At 40.2% G+C, this 18,908-nt stretch overlaps 2 protein-coding genes across 2 annotated transcripts in view; one reads left to right on the top strand and one right to left on the bottom strand.

Annotated features, from left to right (window-relative positions):
* Window positions 1-18,908, bottom strand: part of dnah6 (dynein, axonemal, heavy chain 6) — a 159,677-nt gene that overhangs the window by 121,182 nt on the left and 19,587 nt on the right. Inside the window, exons 16-30 of the mRNA XM_061909242.1 lie at window positions 18,607-18,855; window positions 18,377-18,505; window positions 16,375-16,488; window positions 16,140-16,283; window positions 15,119-15,274; window positions 14,751-14,801; window positions 10,068-10,160; window positions 9,856-9,975; window positions 9,014-9,194; window positions 8,816-8,912; window positions 8,502-8,727; window positions 6,971-7,135; window positions 6,605-6,715; window positions 6,390-6,515; window positions 6,149-6,304 (exon numbers count right to left, since the gene is read on the bottom strand). Of these exons, the coding sequence (XP_061765226.1) occupies window positions 6,149-6,304; window positions 6,390-6,515; window positions 6,605-6,715; window positions 6,971-7,135; window positions 8,502-8,727; window positions 8,816-8,912; window positions 9,014-9,194; window positions 9,856-9,975; window positions 10,068-10,160; window positions 14,751-14,801; window positions 15,119-15,274; window positions 16,140-16,283; window positions 16,375-16,488; window positions 18,377-18,505; window positions 18,607-18,855 (2,118 nt within the window). The remainder of the gene's footprint in view (window positions 1-6,148; window positions 6,305-6,389; window positions 6,516-6,604; window positions 6,716-6,970; window positions 7,136-8,501; window positions 8,728-8,815; window positions 8,913-9,013; window positions 9,195-9,855; window positions 9,976-10,067; window positions 10,161-14,750; window positions 14,802-15,118; window positions 15,275-16,139; window positions 16,284-16,374; window positions 16,489-18,376; window positions 18,506-18,606; window positions 18,856-18,908) is intronic.
* On the top strand, window positions 1,490-6,027 carry LOC133562540 (uncharacterized). The gene is given in 8 exon segments (XM_061916630.1): window positions 1,490-2,243; window positions 2,389-2,688; window positions 2,691-2,746; window positions 2,748-3,013; window positions 3,015-3,329; window positions 3,331-3,592; window positions 4,996-5,595; window positions 5,965-6,027. Coding segments are annotated over 8 exon segments (2,616 nt in total).

The following is an 18,908-nucleotide window of genomic DNA, read 5'->3' as shown; positions in this document are numbered from 1 at the left end:
AAACAGTGACAATGTCCGTATGGTACATACTGTATGTGGACTAATATACGCTATCAAGCAGTCTCCTCCCTCTCTGCTGTTATTCCTTCTCGTTTTAATGGCCTCCTTCCCACCTGCTCTGAGGTCGATAAGATAAATAATTATGTGGAGTTCTGTGTGATATGAACAAAAATGTATTTCCCCATCTACAGGGTTATTAAAAAATAATTAACCGATGTCAGAACGCAATATTTTACTAGGGAAAGCAATGGAAATATCCAGCAGGGCCTTAACTATTCAACTAACAAACATGGCCATAACTACCATTGAGGACACAGAGGTCATGGCCTTGGTATTTGAGTGAGAAAAAGAAGATGATATGACTGACTGCAAGAATATTTAATGTAAGACATCGTGTGCGCTGTGAATAATCTTGCAGTTGAGCATCTTCATCCTCTCTTTGGTCATTTGCAGCCCGCTACATCTCTCTTTCCCGACACAATATCTCCACAAACAACAGCGACTGAAAAGTGATGATTGATTGGCTCAGTCAATGTATTGTCTGTCAAGGCTCTTTGGCGAAATGGCCAATGAGAGGCGAGGGAGGTCCAGAAACTTCACCAACATAAGTTTAAGTCCTTCCTCTGTCCTAAACCAATTCTTTAATGATGATCAGTCCATGAGCGCAGGGCAGAAAGAAACAACACAGGAAAAATGTATATATGAGAATATAAGTAAAAACTAAGAGATGATGATTTAGTTTTTACTTTAAAAAAAATAAAAAGATAATGTCTGCCTCGTGCTGCTGGTGTGAAATGCTTGCCTTAAATGCAGCTTTCATTACACAGTAACAGGAGTTGGTTGGGCTTGACGTGACGCGGTCATAGCTCGGTTGGTAGAACGGCCGTGCCAGCAACTCGAGGGTTCCAGGTGCGTTTCCCGCCTTCGCCATCCTAGTCACTGCCGTTGTGTCCTTGGGCAAGACACTTCACCCACCTGCTCTCAGTGCCACCCACACTGGTTTAAATGTCACTTACATATTGGGTTTCACTATGTAAAACGCTTTGAGTCACTAGAGAAAAGCGCTATATAAATATAAATTCACTTCACTCAACTTCACTTCACGTGCCGGGGCAGCTTGTACACGACCCAAAACCGGTCTGGTTTCACATGGTATGAGACTGTAATCCATTGTCTGGAGGACAATAGGTTAGGGGAAGGGGACTAACAAACCGACTCCAAAAACTCTGGATGTCCGTACTGGTGGAAGGCTGGGCTTGGGGGTACCAACCCAACCATGTAAAAAATATCTTATGCTACAGAAACATGGATGAAAAACTTTAAACCCCAACGTCTTGGAAAGGAAGTCTCTTCAGTGCTCCACACTAAAGAGCAAATGACGCTGTAAATGCAAAACCGGTAGGAGACAGTGCGTCCGAAGCTTCTGAACCCAAGACGACCCACCAACATTGATACATGGAACGTGAGAACAGCAGTAATCGGGTAGGAGATGAGGAGGTACAGGCTATCTCTCCTTGGTCTGTATGAAACCAGTTGGCTCCAGTGAGGGCAGGTCAAGTTGGCGAGCGGAGAATCCATACTGTACTCTGGACACTCAGAAGACTTGGCATCACACACAGAGGGAGTTGCATTCATGCTCTCCACAGAGGCAAAGAGGGCCCTCATCATCTGGGAACCCATCAATTTCAGGATTATCACAGCCGTATTCCAAACTACACACAAGAAAATAAACCTCCACGTAGTACAATGCTACGCTCCCACTAACGACGCAGACGATGAAATCAAGGTGAATTTCTACAACCAACTATATCACATACTTGAGACCAAAAAAGGAAAGGACATCATGATTCTGATGGGAGACATGAACGCAAAGTTAGGAGGAAACAACAATGGTTATGAAATAAACATGGGAAGACAAGGACTAGGAACCATGAATGAAAACAGGGAAAGATTTGCAGCAGTTTGTGCAGACAAATGCTTGGTCATTGGTGGGACAATTTTCAAACACAAGGATGTGCATAAAGAAACCCGGGGTTCTGCTGACCATGTAACAGAAAACCAGATCGACCACATCTGCATTAGCCAAAAGTTTAGACGCTCATTGCTGGATGTCAAAGTGAAAAGGGGAGCTGACGCTGGATCAGCCCATCACCTAGTTAGAGCAAAAATCCAGCTAATATTAAAACGCAGAACACATAGAGAAGGAAGAGTTCAATTCAACATTCAGCAATTTCAAGATATAGGCACATCAGAACTGTACTAAGTCACACGACACAACCCGTTCCAAGCACTACAAGGTCTGCAAGAAACTCCCACATCAGTGGAAGATAAATGGATTAGTCTGAAAACAATATGGAAAGAGACATGTCAATAAGTGGTTGAGAGAAGGGAAACAACAAACATTCAAGAAAGTAGGTGAGAGAAGGGAAAAAAAGGAGGTACTAAATAGAAGCAAAACCAGAGCAACAAAGGCCAAAGCACAGAAAAATATGAGGCAGCAAACAAAAAAATTAAGAAAAGTGTCAGAAAGGACAAAAAAAAAGTTCATTGAGGATTTGGCATAACAGGCAGAGAAGGCAGCAGGGAAAAACAATTTCAAAGGACCAAAAAAACTCATGGGCAAGTTTCAACAGTCACAATCAAAGATTAAAAACACACAGGGTACACTACTCACAACCAAGGAGGACCAACTAAAGGATGGACAGAACACTTTAGAGAACTGCTCTATAGACAAACCCCCCCAACTGACAGCAGAGATCCCATCAGCCACAGATCTGTTGGGAACAAACTGCAACCCTCCCACCAAGACAGAAATCAAGAAGGCCATCAGAGCCCTGAGAGAAGACAAGGCAGAGGGGCTGGATGAGATCCCAGCTGAAGCCGTAAAGTAGGACATCGAAACCTCCACAAGCATGCTCTACAAACTCATGCAAACCATCTGGGAGGAAGAAAATGTCCCATCAGACTGGAGAGATGGCATCATTGTCAAGATTCCCAAGAAAGGAGACCTCAGGCAGAGGCATAATGCTGCTTTCATCGCCAGGGAAGGTGCTCAACCGCATCCTACTGGAGAGAATTCCAAAGGAAGTCGATGGGAAACTGAGGGAAAACCAGGCTGGTTTCAGGAACAATCGATCCTGTGCAGATCAAATAGCCACACACAGGATTATCATTGAACAGTCAATCGAATAGAACTCTCCTGTCTATGTCAACTTGATTGATTTTGAAAAGGCTTTTGACAGTGTGGCTCGGGAGATGCTGTAGAGAGTGATGGCTCACTGTGGCATTCCCCCAAAGTTGATTAACCTTATCAAGAACACCTTCCGAGGAGTGTCATGTCCTCCACGAAGGCTGCCTGTCAGAACCCCTCGAGGTCCTGACTGGGGTGCGGCAGGGATGCATGCTTTGGCCCTTCCTGTTCATCCTCTGTATAGATTGAACCATGACACAAACAACAACCAATAACCGAACCGGCGTACAGTGGGGCCTGACTAAACAGTTGGAAGACCTGGATTTTGCTGATGATTTAGCACTCCTCGCAAACACACAATAACATTTGCAGAAGAAATCATGCCAACTGGAAACAACAGCTGCTTTGTTTGAACTCAAAATCAACACATCAAAAACTTAGTTAATGCGTATTAAAGGGGAACATTATCACCATATCTATGTAAGCGTCAATATATACCTTGATGGTTCAGAAAAAAGACCATATATTTTTTTAACCGATTTCCGAACTCTAAATCGGTGAATTTTGGCGAATTATACGCCTTTCTGTTTATCGCTCTTTTTGCGCTGACGTCAGAACGTGACGTCTCCCAGGTAATACAGCCGCCATTTTCATTTTCAATTTATTACAAACACCGGGTCTTAGCTCTGTTATTTTCCGTTTTTTCGACTATTTTTTGGAACTTTGGAGACATCATGCCTCGTCGGTGTGTTGTCGGAGGGTGTAACAACACTAACAGGGAGGGATTCAAGTTGCACCACTGGCCCGAAGATGCGAAAGTGTCTGCCACCAGACCCCCATTGAATGCGCCAAAGTGTCTCCACATTTTACCGGCGATGACAGACATGGCAAAGAGATGTATGGATAACCTGCAGATGCATTTGCAACGAAATCAGAAAGGTGAGTTTTGTTGATGTTGACTTATGTATTAATCAGACATATTTGGTTGCGGCGTGACTGCCAGCTAATTGATGCTAACATGCTACGCTAATCAACGCTAACATGCTATTTACTGGCGGTGCTAAAGCAGACATGGCACAGAGATGTATGGATAACCTGCAGATGCATTTGCAACGATAAAGTCAACAAATTCACAAAGGTGAGTTTTGTTGATGTTGACTGCCAGCTAATCAATGCTAACATGCTACGCTAGTCGATGCTAACATGCTATTTACCGCCGGTGCTAAAGCAGACATGGCACAGAGATGTATGGATAACCTGCAGATGCATTTGCAACTATATTACGTTTCCTTCCACCCACATTTAATGCGAAAAAAACACTTACCAATCGAAGGATTTAAGTTGCTCCAGTGTCACAAGATGCAAAAGTCCTGATCGTTTGGTCCGCACTTTTTACCGGCGATGCTAACGCAGCTATTCGGCCACGCTATGGCTATGAATAGCGTCAATAGCTATTCGCTCAATAGCTTCAGTTTCTTCTTCAATACTTTCATACTCCAAGCATCCGTTTCAATACATGCGTAATCTGTTGAATCGCTTAAGCCGTTGAAATCCGAGTCTGAATCCGAGCTAATGTCGCTATATCTTGCTGTGGTATTCGCCGTTGTTTGTTTACATTGGCAGCACTGTATGACGTCACAGGGAAATGGATAGTCGCATCGCAAATAGCGAAAATCAAACACTTTAAAGCTTTTTTTAGGGATATTCAGGAACCGGTAACATTTTGAAAAAAAAAATCAAAAAATACAACAAGCCACTGGGAACTGATTTTTATTGTTTTGAACCCTTTTGAAATTGTGATAAAGTTCCCCTTCAACAACAAGAACAACTCCCCAATAAACATGGATCATAACCAGATAGACGAGGTTGCCACCTTAACATACCTAGGAAGCATTATTGCTATGGACGGAGGAACAGAGGAGGATGTCAGTGCCAGAATTGGAAAAGCAAGGACTACATTCACTATCCTAAATAAAATCTGGAAAGTAAAAAACGTATCACTCAAGACCAAACTGAAAATGTTCAACTCAAACATCAAATCCACCTTACTCTACAGTTCAGAAACCTGGAAGATCACCGCCAACATACTCAACAAAATACAGACATTCTTCAACCGCTGCCTCTGTCGCCTCCTAGGTATCTACAGGCCTAACTCCATCTCTAATGCCAACCTGTGGGACCTCACTAGACAAGAAACAATAGAAACACAAATCAGGAAGAGGAAATGGAACTGGATTGGTCACACACTGCGTAGACACAAAAGCTCAATCACGAAACATGCTCTAACATGGAACCCGCAAGGCAAGAGGAAGAGAGGAAGGCCTAGAGCCACCTGGAAAAGAACCACTCAGCAGGAGATGAGGGCGCAAGGGCTTTCATGGCAACAACTGGAGCGGAGCCAATATGTTACTAATTTGCATGTTAATAAGCAATTAATTAATGGTGAATATGTGTTCCCCATACTAAAGTGTTACCGAAATAGATTTTTGACCGTGTTTGGTAAGTTAAATGGCGGTGATGTTTTTCTTCAAGATAAATATTTAACAAACTTCATTTTTGAAGGATAAATGTTGAAACTTTAGGACAGGGTGGGCTGGCTTCATTAGCAATCTTGGAACGCCTCCACAAACGAACATCTTGCAGACATATGCAGAAAGTAGGTTGTATACAATACATATTAGCTCGACCACTAGGAAGTATTTTGAATGTACATTAGATAAAAATTCTCATAGGTCTCCTTTAAAACATTAAATAAACTGTGTTGTGTTTTGCAGCTATTCTACCTAACTGGAAAAGGTCAGAAATGGCTCTTCATGCTCTCGTTCAAGCAAAACTGAGAGCAACATGACATGTAAAAGGCAAAACTAATACAATCAAAATAGTATTCATGCATGAACAGACGCTGTGGTGTGGTGTACATGAGCTACACACGCGTACATGTTATGTGTCACTTGTTACCGTAAGTGGAGTGATGACCAGTCGAGGACAGGCTCCGAGGTATTCATAACCATAAATGTAAGTGGATAAGGCCATGTTGGCGACACAGTTGTCTATGTCGAGGTCCCAGTAGTAGCGTAACTGCCTCTGCCATTCAAAGTTATCCCCGGAGTCCACCTAAGGTCAGACCTAAGCTTTAACACTTTTCTGATAACAAGAATAACACTTACATTTGAATCCAAATATGGATATAATAGTGTACCTTTTGTCGGACTAAATCAGTCACTATATCACGTGCATGTACATCAATGGTGATAAGGGCTGTGATAATATTACGGTGTAAGGAAGGCAGATGACCTCTGACCAAAGCTGCAAGAGCATTTAACCTCTGAAAAGCAGAAGGACAGCATGTTGACAACTACATTCTGTTTTTTTTGGGTTTGTAATGATGAGGAAAGATTAACTGCTGTGACTTACATCAAAGTTGGTCAGCTCAAATGCCTGCAAGGCAGCAAAATGGTCATGGTCGCCCTCCAGACAGGCTTCCATATCTTTGCACCACATCATCTGGGAGATCGTCAGCACTACCTGGTGGAGAATCGCACAAAACAAAAGGATGGACAAGATGGAAGACAGGGTAATACTTCAAGAATAACCATTTATCTTTAAAATGGACTTTGACACATGTTGTATGTGACTATCTTAGCATAGAGCAGATACACAATCAAAGAAACGTGCAGGAAGTACATTTACAGTGAGTGGACCTTGCAAATAATGATGTGTGGAAGGAAGGCAAGAAGGAAGGAAAAGTTGACGATGTGTGTAAATGTGTAAATACGGTACCTGCGAAGGAAACCCAGACACAACCCACTCCTCTCTTGACTGCAGTTGGTAGTCTGCAATGGCCGCCTTGCTGAGCTGTCGCAGTGAGTTAAACATGGCCTCCTCCACTTTGCAAAGCCACTCTTCCACATTACCTCTTGCCTTCAGGCCTTTTGTTAAAGCCACCTTAACGCGCACACACACAAAAAAAAAATTCACTAACACAAAAAATGTAATTACACCCACACACAAATACTACTACATTCAAACAGAAAAATACAATTAATTAACAGTCACACTTAAAATTACACTCACATAAAAAAATACATTAACACACAAAAAAAATGTTAATTCCATCTACACACATGCAAATACACTAAAGTTTTGTTTATCGCTGTTGAATGAATGAATGAAATATGAATGAAATACGTTTATTTCGGTCATATAATCAATCAAATCAATCAACCATTTTGTGTGATCAGTTTTACAGTACATGTTATATGTATACAATAATGCACATTTACACACGAAATAAAAGAAAAAGAATGACCAAAAAAGGAATAGGCTGAAGCCAAAGCTTATATTTGCCTATCCTATACCTTCACAGAAGATTAGATTGCCTGGAACATCAACATTAAAAAAAAAAATCAAAAATCAATGGGATGAAAGTAATTGTTACTATATTTTATAATTTTCAATTATTTCACCTTTCAATTTTTTCTTAAACCTTACCAAAGAAGTGCATGTCTTCAGCTCATCACTGAGCTTGTTAATTGGATCCAGGTCTGACCGCGGTAAATTAACTCCCGCAAAGTAGCATTCATTTATTATAGATAGAATATTTCATAGTCAGAGCATAAAAAACATGTTTATGACCTTCTACATATGGTTATTAACATTATGAGAGCCATGGAAAAACATCCACAGTCACCTTTATTTATACTCATTTAATTCAATAAAGTAATGCTGCCTGAGGCCAAGCCAATCATTGAACACAATACTGAACAGCATGCTCTGATTGGTTTGGTCACATCTCGTGTCCAATACAACTTTACTATTAATATTTTTAGTTCATTTAGCCATTTGTAATGATCAATTTAAAATACAGTGACTCATTTAAAAAATCTGTGACAGAGGGAAGCTGCATACTTTGAAGCATTATATGTCAAGGGGACTGTTCACCAGTTAACAGCAGCAATATATCCGGCTTGTCCATTGTATGTATCATCTATTTGCTGCACACAGTCAAAATATTCTAGAAATGGTTTGTCTGTATTGTTGCAGGATGTGATGTGTTATTATCACACAGCTAGATGAACTGTCAAGACAAAAAGATGTTGACAAAAGAAAGAAAATGTGTTTTGTACCATGTTGCTGTCAAAATTAACATGGACTCTGAGTAGGATTAAATTTTTTCTGACAACCTTTTAGAACTGACCTACATCTCATAACAACCTCTCTATAATTTTAATTTTTTTATCCAGATTGGGTCTGGAATCTGCAACCACTGCTTCCATGATTTTAATTACATTATGAAGTAAACATAATTCACCTTCTCTCTTTCAGGGGACACCATATTCAAGATGTCTTTGGTGTAGACCTTCTCCGGCTCTCCAGGCTCCAGTGCTGCTGGTCCTGTAGTGGACTGGTCAGACACCAAGCCAAATTCCAGGTGTGTAATTGCATCAAAGCATTTTCTCAGGTGAGGCTGCACCGCCTGTGGGTTTCTAGTCTGAGCTAAAATCTTCAGCAGCTCATCATTGGACAAGAAGTAGAACCTATAAAGAGGTAAGACACTTTTGAGTTGTCGTGAACCATGAATAAAGAATACTAAATAAAGATTACTGTATTGTCATTCTTGTATACCTGGGGAATATAACCCTCTTGGACTCCAAGTAGTCTTCCAGACACTTCTGTATCTTATCCAAAAAAACATTATTTTCCTGAAAAGTCTCCAAGAGATCTGCAAAGAATAAAAACAACTCGCTGTAAATTGGATCCTACCTTCTTTTCCCTCTTGCTCTCTTTCTACCTCCCCATCTGTGCCCACTTAAGTTTACCTACCAGGCTGTGTGGCCGCTTTGAGGGCATTGGGCATCTTTTTCACCTTCGCCATGATAGCCTTCCAAGACTTATCCACTTTCAGAAACATCTTTGACTCCGCAGGGAGCTGCCTCTTGATGTCTGGCGCCAGGAAGATGCTTTCTAAATAAAGCCAGTTTCTCTGACATGTAAGCCACTCGTCCTGGACACGGGGCATGAGGGGGGGAGACACAGGTATGAGTAGACATTTTAGGAATAGGAATTGTAGAATTACAAATATTTGAAATAAGAATGGTATAAATATAATTGGTAAAATTACAAATGATGAAAGTAAAGAAATGTTAGAAATAGAAAGGGTAGAAAATGAAATAGCAGAAGTAACAAAATGGTAGAGGTAAAGAAATGGTCGAAGTAAAAATAGAACAAAAACAAATGGTAGAAGTAGATGTGGTAAAAATTGAAACGGTTGAAATAGAAGTATAAATGTGAGTGGAAGTGGAAATGTTGAAAGTATATATAGTATAAATAGATACATTTCATTCATCATTTATATGTAACTCACATTGTTTACTACATGTCATATTTATCAATCGTAAAATGTCCATATTTTTAGGCGTACAGAACAAATTAATTTGATTTTCTCATAGGAAAATTGCTTTGGTTTTAATCAGTTTTCAACTGACCTTCTGAAACATGTTACTCATACAAAACTGAAGTATTATTGTGTTTCACATTTTGTATGCATATAAAACTATTGCTATTCTTTATGAAATGTGTATTTTAATAATATTAAGGGCTATCTGGAAAGTATTAATTATGTTCACATGATATTTTTATAGGAATATTAATAGTAAAATCTTTACCAGAGTTTGGTTGAAGCGGGTCAAGCGTATCAGTAGTTTGTCCACACGGGCTTTGATGGGAGCAACATAACGTGATGACGCTGCTGTGCCCACGTTGATAATGCTGTCATCTAAAAGAACCTATATCAGAAACAAGAATGAGTAATTATTTACAACACATAATGTAATATGACATAAAATAATATAATGCACTATGTGTGCTGCATGTTTACCTGAATTTCATCTGTGCCTCCCAAGATAAAAACCTCCTTCGAGTCTCCATGCTGCAGCAGAGTAAACGTTGTGGTCCACCACACGTCCTCCACCTGCACATCAACATTTAACAAGCACACTTGTCACCACACGATCAACACTAATGCTGAGCAGACCCTACAATGGACACGGTGTTCCAATAGCGCATTATTTAACATTTCTGAGTATAGATTTAGGGATTTCAGGAAATTTTGATGAATCATGTGTCCACATAACCACAACACCAGGGGGAGCGCCACAAACAACGTTAAACCCAGATTCCGATCCAACAAAGGTCTTAACTCATTCTCCTTGTGGAATATGGAATGTACTCCCAACAGGTGTAAAAAAAGTGTATCTATCCTTCTTCAAAATCGCACTAAAATAACACCTCCAGTCAACTACAACCCTAGCCTAACCCTGTCCCCCCACCACATCCCACCGCCCTGGATTGTTAATAATCAAATGTAAACAATTAAATGTATATACTTGCTCTTATGCTTACTGAGCTCCGTATGTTCATTGCTCGCTGTACATATCCTACCAAGTCAGACCTACGCTGTTTCAATGTCCATTTCTCAGATGATATAATTGTTGATGACTGATGTGCTGATAGCAACCAAACCAAACCCCCACTCCCCAACACCCTCCCTATTCCACCCCCCGAATTGTAAATAATGTAAATAATTCAATGTATATACTCCGATGATTCATTGTGTGATGACTGTATTATGCTAATAGCATATATTTGCACCATGAATTGATTAACGTGGACCCCGACGTGGACCCCGACTTAAACAAGTTGAAAAACGGGTGTTAACATTTAGTGGTCAAGTGTACGAAATATGTACTGTACTGTGCAATCTACTAATACAAGTTTCAATCAATCAAAAACATGTGGACATGGTTGGCTATATTTTGCTGCCATTTTTTAGTATTGCTGCAACTTTGTTGTATATATAAATGTTTCATCTAACTCTAGGCTGCAAATTAATTCATTTATATTCATGCAAATTAATGTAATGCTTATGAAAGTAAATGTAGTATTTTTACAACATATAATATATGTTTCAAAGGAGTCACTTTTGATTTCAATGTTTGCAGTGCATTTAACAGTTTTGGAATCCCACCGCCAAAGACATGCACCTGGGGATGGGGTTGATTGGCAACACTAAATTGGCCCTAGTGTGTGAATGTGAGTGTGAATGTTGTGTTGTCTATCTGTGTTGGCCCTGCGATGAGGTAGCGACTTGTCCAGGGTGTGCCCTGCCTTCCGCTCGAATGCGGCTGAGATAGGCTCTGTCACCCCCCGCGACCCCAAAAGGGACAAGCGGTAGGAAACGGATGGATGGATGGAATCAAAACTATATCAACACATTGTGCAAGTTCATTAAAACCATATTTTATAGCTTTCATTTAAATCAGGGGTGTCAAACTCATTTTAGCTCAGGGGCCGCATGGAGGGAAATCTATTACAAAGTGGGCCAGAATGATAAAATCATGGCATGAGAACTTCAAAATAAAAAAAACTGCAGGTTGTTTTCTTTGCATTACTTTGGCCAAAAATAGAACAAGCACATTCTGAAAACGTACAAATCACAAAAAATCCTCTGGACAAAACACTTCAAATTTGTTGAAAAGTCTGAGAAAATTGGTGCTGTTTCAAAAACACAATGAGCTTAGACTTGGTCTCAGTGTATCTACAAAGCCAGGATTAAATTTTAAGTCACAGTCTTTCTGTCATTGAACAAAAAACACAACATGTCAACTCTTCTCTGTATCAAATACATCCTTTGTTGTATCCAGAAACAGAGGTAAAAACTCTTCAAAAGGGTTACGTTTTCTCGTTTTTGACAGACACATTATGGGGGAGTATGGGAGACATAAAACGGCAGGTTTTAAGTTTCATTTGGGTCGAGAGCAAGGAGCTGCAACAAGGCTTTACTTTGTACCTCTGTCTAGTCCTAACAGAATTGCTGTTGTGACATCCAGTGGAAACGTTTAGAACAGCAGTTTCTTTCATTAAAAAAAAAATGCGGCACATTTTAATGCTTAGCAAATTCATCACGCGGGCTGGATAAAAGCTGTCCGGGAGCCTGATCCGGCCCCCGGGCCGTACGTTTGACACCCCTGATTTAAATGAAAAATGTGTTCCATCAGTTGAATTTTAAAAGCATATTGTCCACTCTAATGAATATTTCACCAAATCTTTGAAATTTGCATGTTTTAAAAAAAACTAATATAGTAATAACATTTCAACGCCTAGATAGCGATACGTTAGGGAATACAAAGTCTTAACTGGGTTATAATAATCCATATATCACAGAGTTAATGAAGACATCAAAATTAGAGGTGTCCCGATTCGACAATGATATTAGATATGGGTCCGATATCAGACCAAAATTATATTTAAAATATAACCTGTGCAAAGCTGGACAGCCAGTTAACATCTAAATGTCTTTCAAAAGGCACACATGGTTGGTCTTTTCTTGTATTTTAGTCAAGTCATTTACAAAAAGGTAAACATGGTAGGCTATAGGTTAATAGGAACTAGCAGATACACAACAGCTCAACACAGAATAGCATCTAAGATAGACATACATAAAAAGTGTCAGTAATTGAACAATATTGCGGACAGAAACATTGCATTTGTCAATATCGCCCTAACCGCTCCACAGAGGACGCCATCTCCTCTGCACTCCACCTGAGCTTAGAACATCTGGAAGGAAAGGACATACACGTGCGGATGTTGTTCCTGGACTTCAGCTCAGCATTCAACACCGTCATCCCGCAGCACTTGGTGAGCAAACTGGCCCCCCTTGGATTCAGTACCCCCCTATGCAACTGGCTGCTTGACTTCCTCACAGACAGACCCCAATCTGTGAGAGTGGGCAACAACACCTCCAGTGCCATCTCCCTGAGCACCGGCTCCCCCCAGGGCTGCGTCCTGAGTCCGCTGCTGTTCACATTGATGACTCATGACTGCTGCGCCAGGTCCACTACTAACCACATTGTGAAGTATGCAGACGACACGACAGTAGTGGGCCTCATCCGTGACAACAATGACATGGACTACAGGGAGGAGGTGAAACATCTGGTTGACTGGTGCAGAACCAACAACCTGGTCCTGAATGTCAACAAGACCAAGGAGATCATTGTTGACTTCAGGAAGCACCAGTCCAGCCATGCTCCACTCTCCATTAACGGCACAGCGGTGGAGATGGTAAGCAACACCAAGTTCCTGGGGGTGCAGATAAATGACAATATAACCTGGTCCCTACACACCGGAGCTCTTGTAAAAAGAGCTCAGCAGCGCATGCACTTTTTGCGTCCGATGAAAAGAGCACAGCTCCCTCCCCCCATTCTCACCATATTCTACAGAGGCACTATAGAGAGCTTACTGACCAACAGCATCTCTGTCTACTCTGGACTGGAGCTTGCAAAGCCTCAGACTGGAAGTCTCTCCAGAGAGTGGTGAGGACGGCGGAAAAGATCATCAGGACTCCTCTTCCTCCTATCCAGGAGATTGCAAAAAGCCGCTGCCTGACCAGGGCTCAGAAAATCTGCAAAGACTCCCCCCACCCCCACCAAGGACTGTTTTCACTGCTGGACTCTAGAAAGAGGTGCCGTAGCCTCCGAAGCAGAACCTCCAGGTTCTGTAACAGCTTCTTCCCTCAGGCCGTAAGACTCTTAAACGCATCATAATTAAATGATCCCCTCAACTCCCACCAAAATGGATTAACTCGCTAGAATAAAAAAGACAATATAACATACATCCATAAATGTGGACGCATGTGAAAAAGTGCAATATATTTATCTGTACAGTAATCTAATCTATTTATTTATTTATATATATTTATATATATAAATATATATATATTTATATATATATATATATTTTTTTTTTTGTATATGTATTTATATATTTATAAATATTTATTTAATTATATATGCACCTTATTGCTTTTTTTATCCTGCACTACTATGAGCTTATGTAACAAAATTTCGTTCTTATCTGTGCTGAAAAGTTCAAATTTGAATGACAATAAAAAGGAAGTCTAAGTGTAAATCTAAGTCTAAGTCAATACACAAAAGTAGGAATCAAATATAATTGAACTTTATATTACTGACACATAAAAATTATCCAAGGCAGAAGCGTATTAATAAATATCCAGTAACACGTGTCCACATCATTCAATTTATCATGCGCTTAATTTAATAAATTATTGTGACCACTAAGTGTAGAAAAAAAAAATTACCACTCTATTTCAACTTAATGACAGCGTTAGAACATTCCAGACAGTCAATAATAAATACGTTTAATCGGTTTGAGTAATTTCACCTGATTGAACTTTTTCTAACAATTCACACTACAAAATAATGAAAGTATGTATAATCCCTCCTCATATTGGATTAGTGTCAGTATTGGCCATGACTCAAGTCTCCAATATCTATATGGAATCGGAAGTGAAGGAGTTCTATCAATGCATACCAAATCAAAGTATTAGTGACAAAAATCATTTTACCAGAGAGCAGATATATAGTTAGATTTAAAAAAACAAAAAAAAACAATACCTTTTTGTGGATAAAGAGAAAGGTACTAAGGTACTTAAGTAGAAGAAAGTCCGGAAATATTCATGCATGAATGTCTTCTTTCCACCCACCTTATTGATAATAGTTTCCACTGAAGCCTCTCCTGAAGCCTGGGCTGACACCTACAGTCAAATAATGTTGTTAAATTAATCTTTTTTAAGTAAACATTGACATACTTTTTAATACTTGACATTACAAAGGCAATTATGGGAAGACTCATTTAGAAAAAAACAGAATATCGATGGTTCATTATTAATGTAATTAAAAGTTTTATTTGTATTTTGTTATGTTCCTAATCAATTGAATGTATTTAAAAAATCATAAAGGTGTCATATAATGATAGATTAGAGGTCTGCTCAGTTCTATTGTACATTAATGATTAAAGGTGACTAAAACAGCAGTAACACTTCCTATCAAGCAGGAAGTAGATGATACGTACATCCTGTATCTCGGTGCCGTAGGAGAAGACATTGAGTTCCTCCATAACAGCCATAGTGAGCTGCTCCACATTCAAGGAACTCCCCACAACAGCCTCCAGGCTCCTCCAGTGTTCTGGTTTCATACACGGGTTTCTTAAATCTGTGATCACAGGAACCTGAAAGAAATTTTGGTTGTCTTAATACTCTTAAGGTGAACAGTATGATTATTTATGAATAAATGTATACATTTTCAATCATAAAATGTTGCTCTGTGTCTTGTAAACTCAAAACTAATATTAATATATTAACTATACACCCTATAGTTTTAATTAGGTACACAACTTGTTATTATCAACTGATGGCGACACTAAAGCACCTCCTGATGCCATTGTGGTGCCAAACCCAACTGAACTCTTATTCCTTGGAATCCCGCCCACCTTCGCCATTAGCGGGTTTGTTTGGCTCAAATGGGCTTTGTTTTGCATTGTGTATAAGAAAAACAGGGAATTATTGATCCAAGCTCAATCTTTTCGGCAGTAGGTCGCTGATTTTGATTGAGACCAATGTTGTAATGTTCAACTGTGACCTTTGCAGAAGGACATGGCTTCTGACTGTTCCATCAATCAATCAATCAAAGTTTACTTATATAGCTCTTAATCACAAATTGTCTCAAAGGGATGCACAAGCCACAACTACATCCTCAGCTCAGATCCCAGATCAAAATCAAATAAAAACTCAACCCAATGGGAACTACGTGAAACCCTGGAAGGGACCGCAGAAGGGTCCCCTGTGGCGGCACACACCCACTCAAGAGATCTGGTTTACAATCGCATAATCTAGGTGTGTTAATCCGGCTTTATAAAAGCCACACACAATCAGTTTGGTCCACAGACATAAATAGAGAAAAGACCACACCTAAAAATAGATACTGTAAATGCCGAAACCTTTTGGATGAAGAAAATTCCAGTTGATTTAAAGTGTTTCATAGGTTACATGAGTGTTACTATGATTGTTATTAACTGCACACATTTTTCCACTCACCCTTTGTTTTATGACCTCAACCTTATCCTTCAGACGTGGTACAACGTTGTTGCGTGGCAAGCCTTTCTCCATCTGGCTGATGTACTTGGTGTATTTGTTGACCTGGGAGTTCAACTGTTCCATGTCCAGTTGCTCAAGCATACTCTAAGGATGAGGTCATACAGAAATATTACATGAAACTCAGTGATTTTCAAGTAATTCTATCATTCACTTAGTTTATTTAAGTGTGCCTCACCTGTTTCCATCCCTCCTGTAACGAGTCCCATTCCTCCAGAGAGTCCCACAGGAGCTTCTTCAGCCTAAACTCTGCTTTAAGATCATCGAAGTCATCGAATTTGGTCACCTCCAGCTGTATTCATCACAGCATTCACAGAAAAAGTGTTCAAGTAATTAGGAATGATGGTTTATTCGATTCTCTGACTGCAAACAGGTCACCCTCACTTGGTTTTGTGGTAGAATAAAAGGGCAAGTGTGGTATACTGGCCTGGTTCAGGAGTCAATCACCGGACACATTAATACAAACAACCATTCACCATCACACCTAAGAACAATTTGCAATCCCCAATGAACAGAACACACATTCTTTTTGGAATGTGTGTGGAAACCAGAGTAGGCAATCAGAAAAAAAAACGCGTTCACTGGGAGCACATACATACAACACAAGCCCGAGCAGAGATTTCAACCCTTGAGCTCATGACTAACATGCTAACCACTGGGCCAACACACAAACCACTAGGGCCCACATGCTAACTACTGGGCCAACATGCTATCCACTGGGCCAACATCCTAACCACTAGGCCAACATGCTAACCACTAAGTCAATCTGTGGTACAAATGTTAACCCCTGAGCCAACATGGAATGGAATGGGCCAACATGCTAACCACTGGGCCACTGTGCGGAGTACATGCTAACCACGACTAGGCCACTGTCCGGCTCACATGCTAAACACTGGGCCAATGTGCTGACCCTCAGGCCTACATGTTAACCACTGTGACTAATATGCTCACGACCGGGGAAAATTTGGGCTTCATGCAAACAACTGGGCCAACGTGCCAACCACCAGACAACTGTGTGACCCACATGTTAAATACTAGGCTAACATGCTAACAACTAAGAAAATATGCTAACTACTAGGACACTGGATGTCCCACATGCTAACCACTCAACTAACGTGGTAGCATGTCCCACTGGGTAGAGTGGGTGTCTTGTAACCTGAGCATACCGGTTCGATCCTGGCTGAGCAAGACACAGAACCCCTCCTGATGGGTTGTGGTTAGCACTTTAATTGCCAGCTTCCGCCATCGGTGTGTGAACGGGTGAATGTGACGTATCATGTAAAGTACTTTGGAGTATCATTCGAGGTATACTAGATGCTGCCCTTTTTGTGTAGGTGCATCCTCTTGATCAACACATGTTCAGTTTTTTTTTTCTAATATGTAATTGTATTCATATACATCCATATTTTTTCCTTTTAATTGTTGCTATTAGTCTTATCAAAATATGTTTTGTCTTTTGTTGTTTCCTTCCCCCTGTTTGGTGTGGTGTTTTACAAGTATTGACATTATCAACATTTCAATGTATGTGTTCTTGTGTTGTTAAACATTTTAAATCTTAAATAAATGATAAATGGGTTGTACTTGTATAGCGCTTTTCTACCTTCAAGATACTCAAAGCGCTTTGACACTACTCCCACATTTATCCATTCAGACATACCACATACATTCACACACTGATGGAGGGAGCTGCCATGCAAGGCGCTAACCAGCACCCATCAGGAGCAAGGGTGAAGTGTCTTGCTCAGGACACAACGGACGTGACGAGGTTGGTACTAGGTGGGGATTGAACCAGTTACCCTCGGGTTGCGCACGGCCGCTTTTCCACTGCGCCACGTCGTCCCAAAAAAATTAATAAATAATGTACTTAAAACAAGGAAACACGGAAGTTTAACGTGTGCAACCATAGCAAAGTCTGACCTATAACCTCATCAATGGTTCACAAAGTCATGGTTTGTATTCGATTCAAATATTGCTTTATCAAATACAGGTTCATTAATAACTCGTATTTAATAATGTGTCCATCATTATCTGTTCAAATAAATATCCCTAAATGATTATGGACTGTTCATATTATTTACAAAAGCAACAGGGGATTAAATACTTATTCTGCCCATTGCATTTACTGCGGTAGGGAACCAGTCACAACTTGCCTTATATGGAAGTTTGGCTTCCAAAATTACCTTGAATTGTTTTTGGTAGGAGGTATAAGCTGAAGCCTCAGCCTGCAGCTCATTAATGGAAATCTGGAGCTCCCCAAGCAGAACCCGCACTTGGTTGAAATCTGCATTGACGTCCAAGATTTGAGGATCCTTTGCATGAGTAGGTAATCACAGTAGTGAATAGAACATATATTACATCCAAATGTGTCAGACTTGCTCAAATCAACATTACTAATCATTTAATCACATACCTCTGACTTTTCTTTGATTTTCTTGACCTTTTGATTGAGTTCCTTAATGTCTTTCTGCAGGCACTGAGAGAACTTGTCCATCATTTTGTAACGGTCAAAGACGGCGTCATTGATAATAAGGTGCAAAGAATTCATGTAAGGCTCCATGGAGGCGAATGCTACGTCGTCGGCTGTGACAGGAAGGGAGGACATGTTGATGAGGTAGTACATCTGACACACTGTTTCCTGTTCCATCTCAAGAACTTTCATCTGAGGAAAGGACACAGTAATATATATCATTACATTATTATTACAAGACATTA

Source organism: Nerophis ophidion, linkage group LG01, assembly GCF_033978795.1.
Source record: "Nerophis ophidion isolate RoL-2023_Sa linkage group LG01, RoL_Noph_v1.0, whole genome shotgun sequence".
In the NCBI taxonomy this organism is placed as follows: Eukaryota; Metazoa; Chordata; class Actinopteri; order Syngnathiformes; family Syngnathidae; genus Nerophis; species Nerophis ophidion.
The sequence above is the reverse complement of the archived record's forward strand: the minus strand, read 5'-3'. Positions and strand labels throughout refer to the sequence as shown.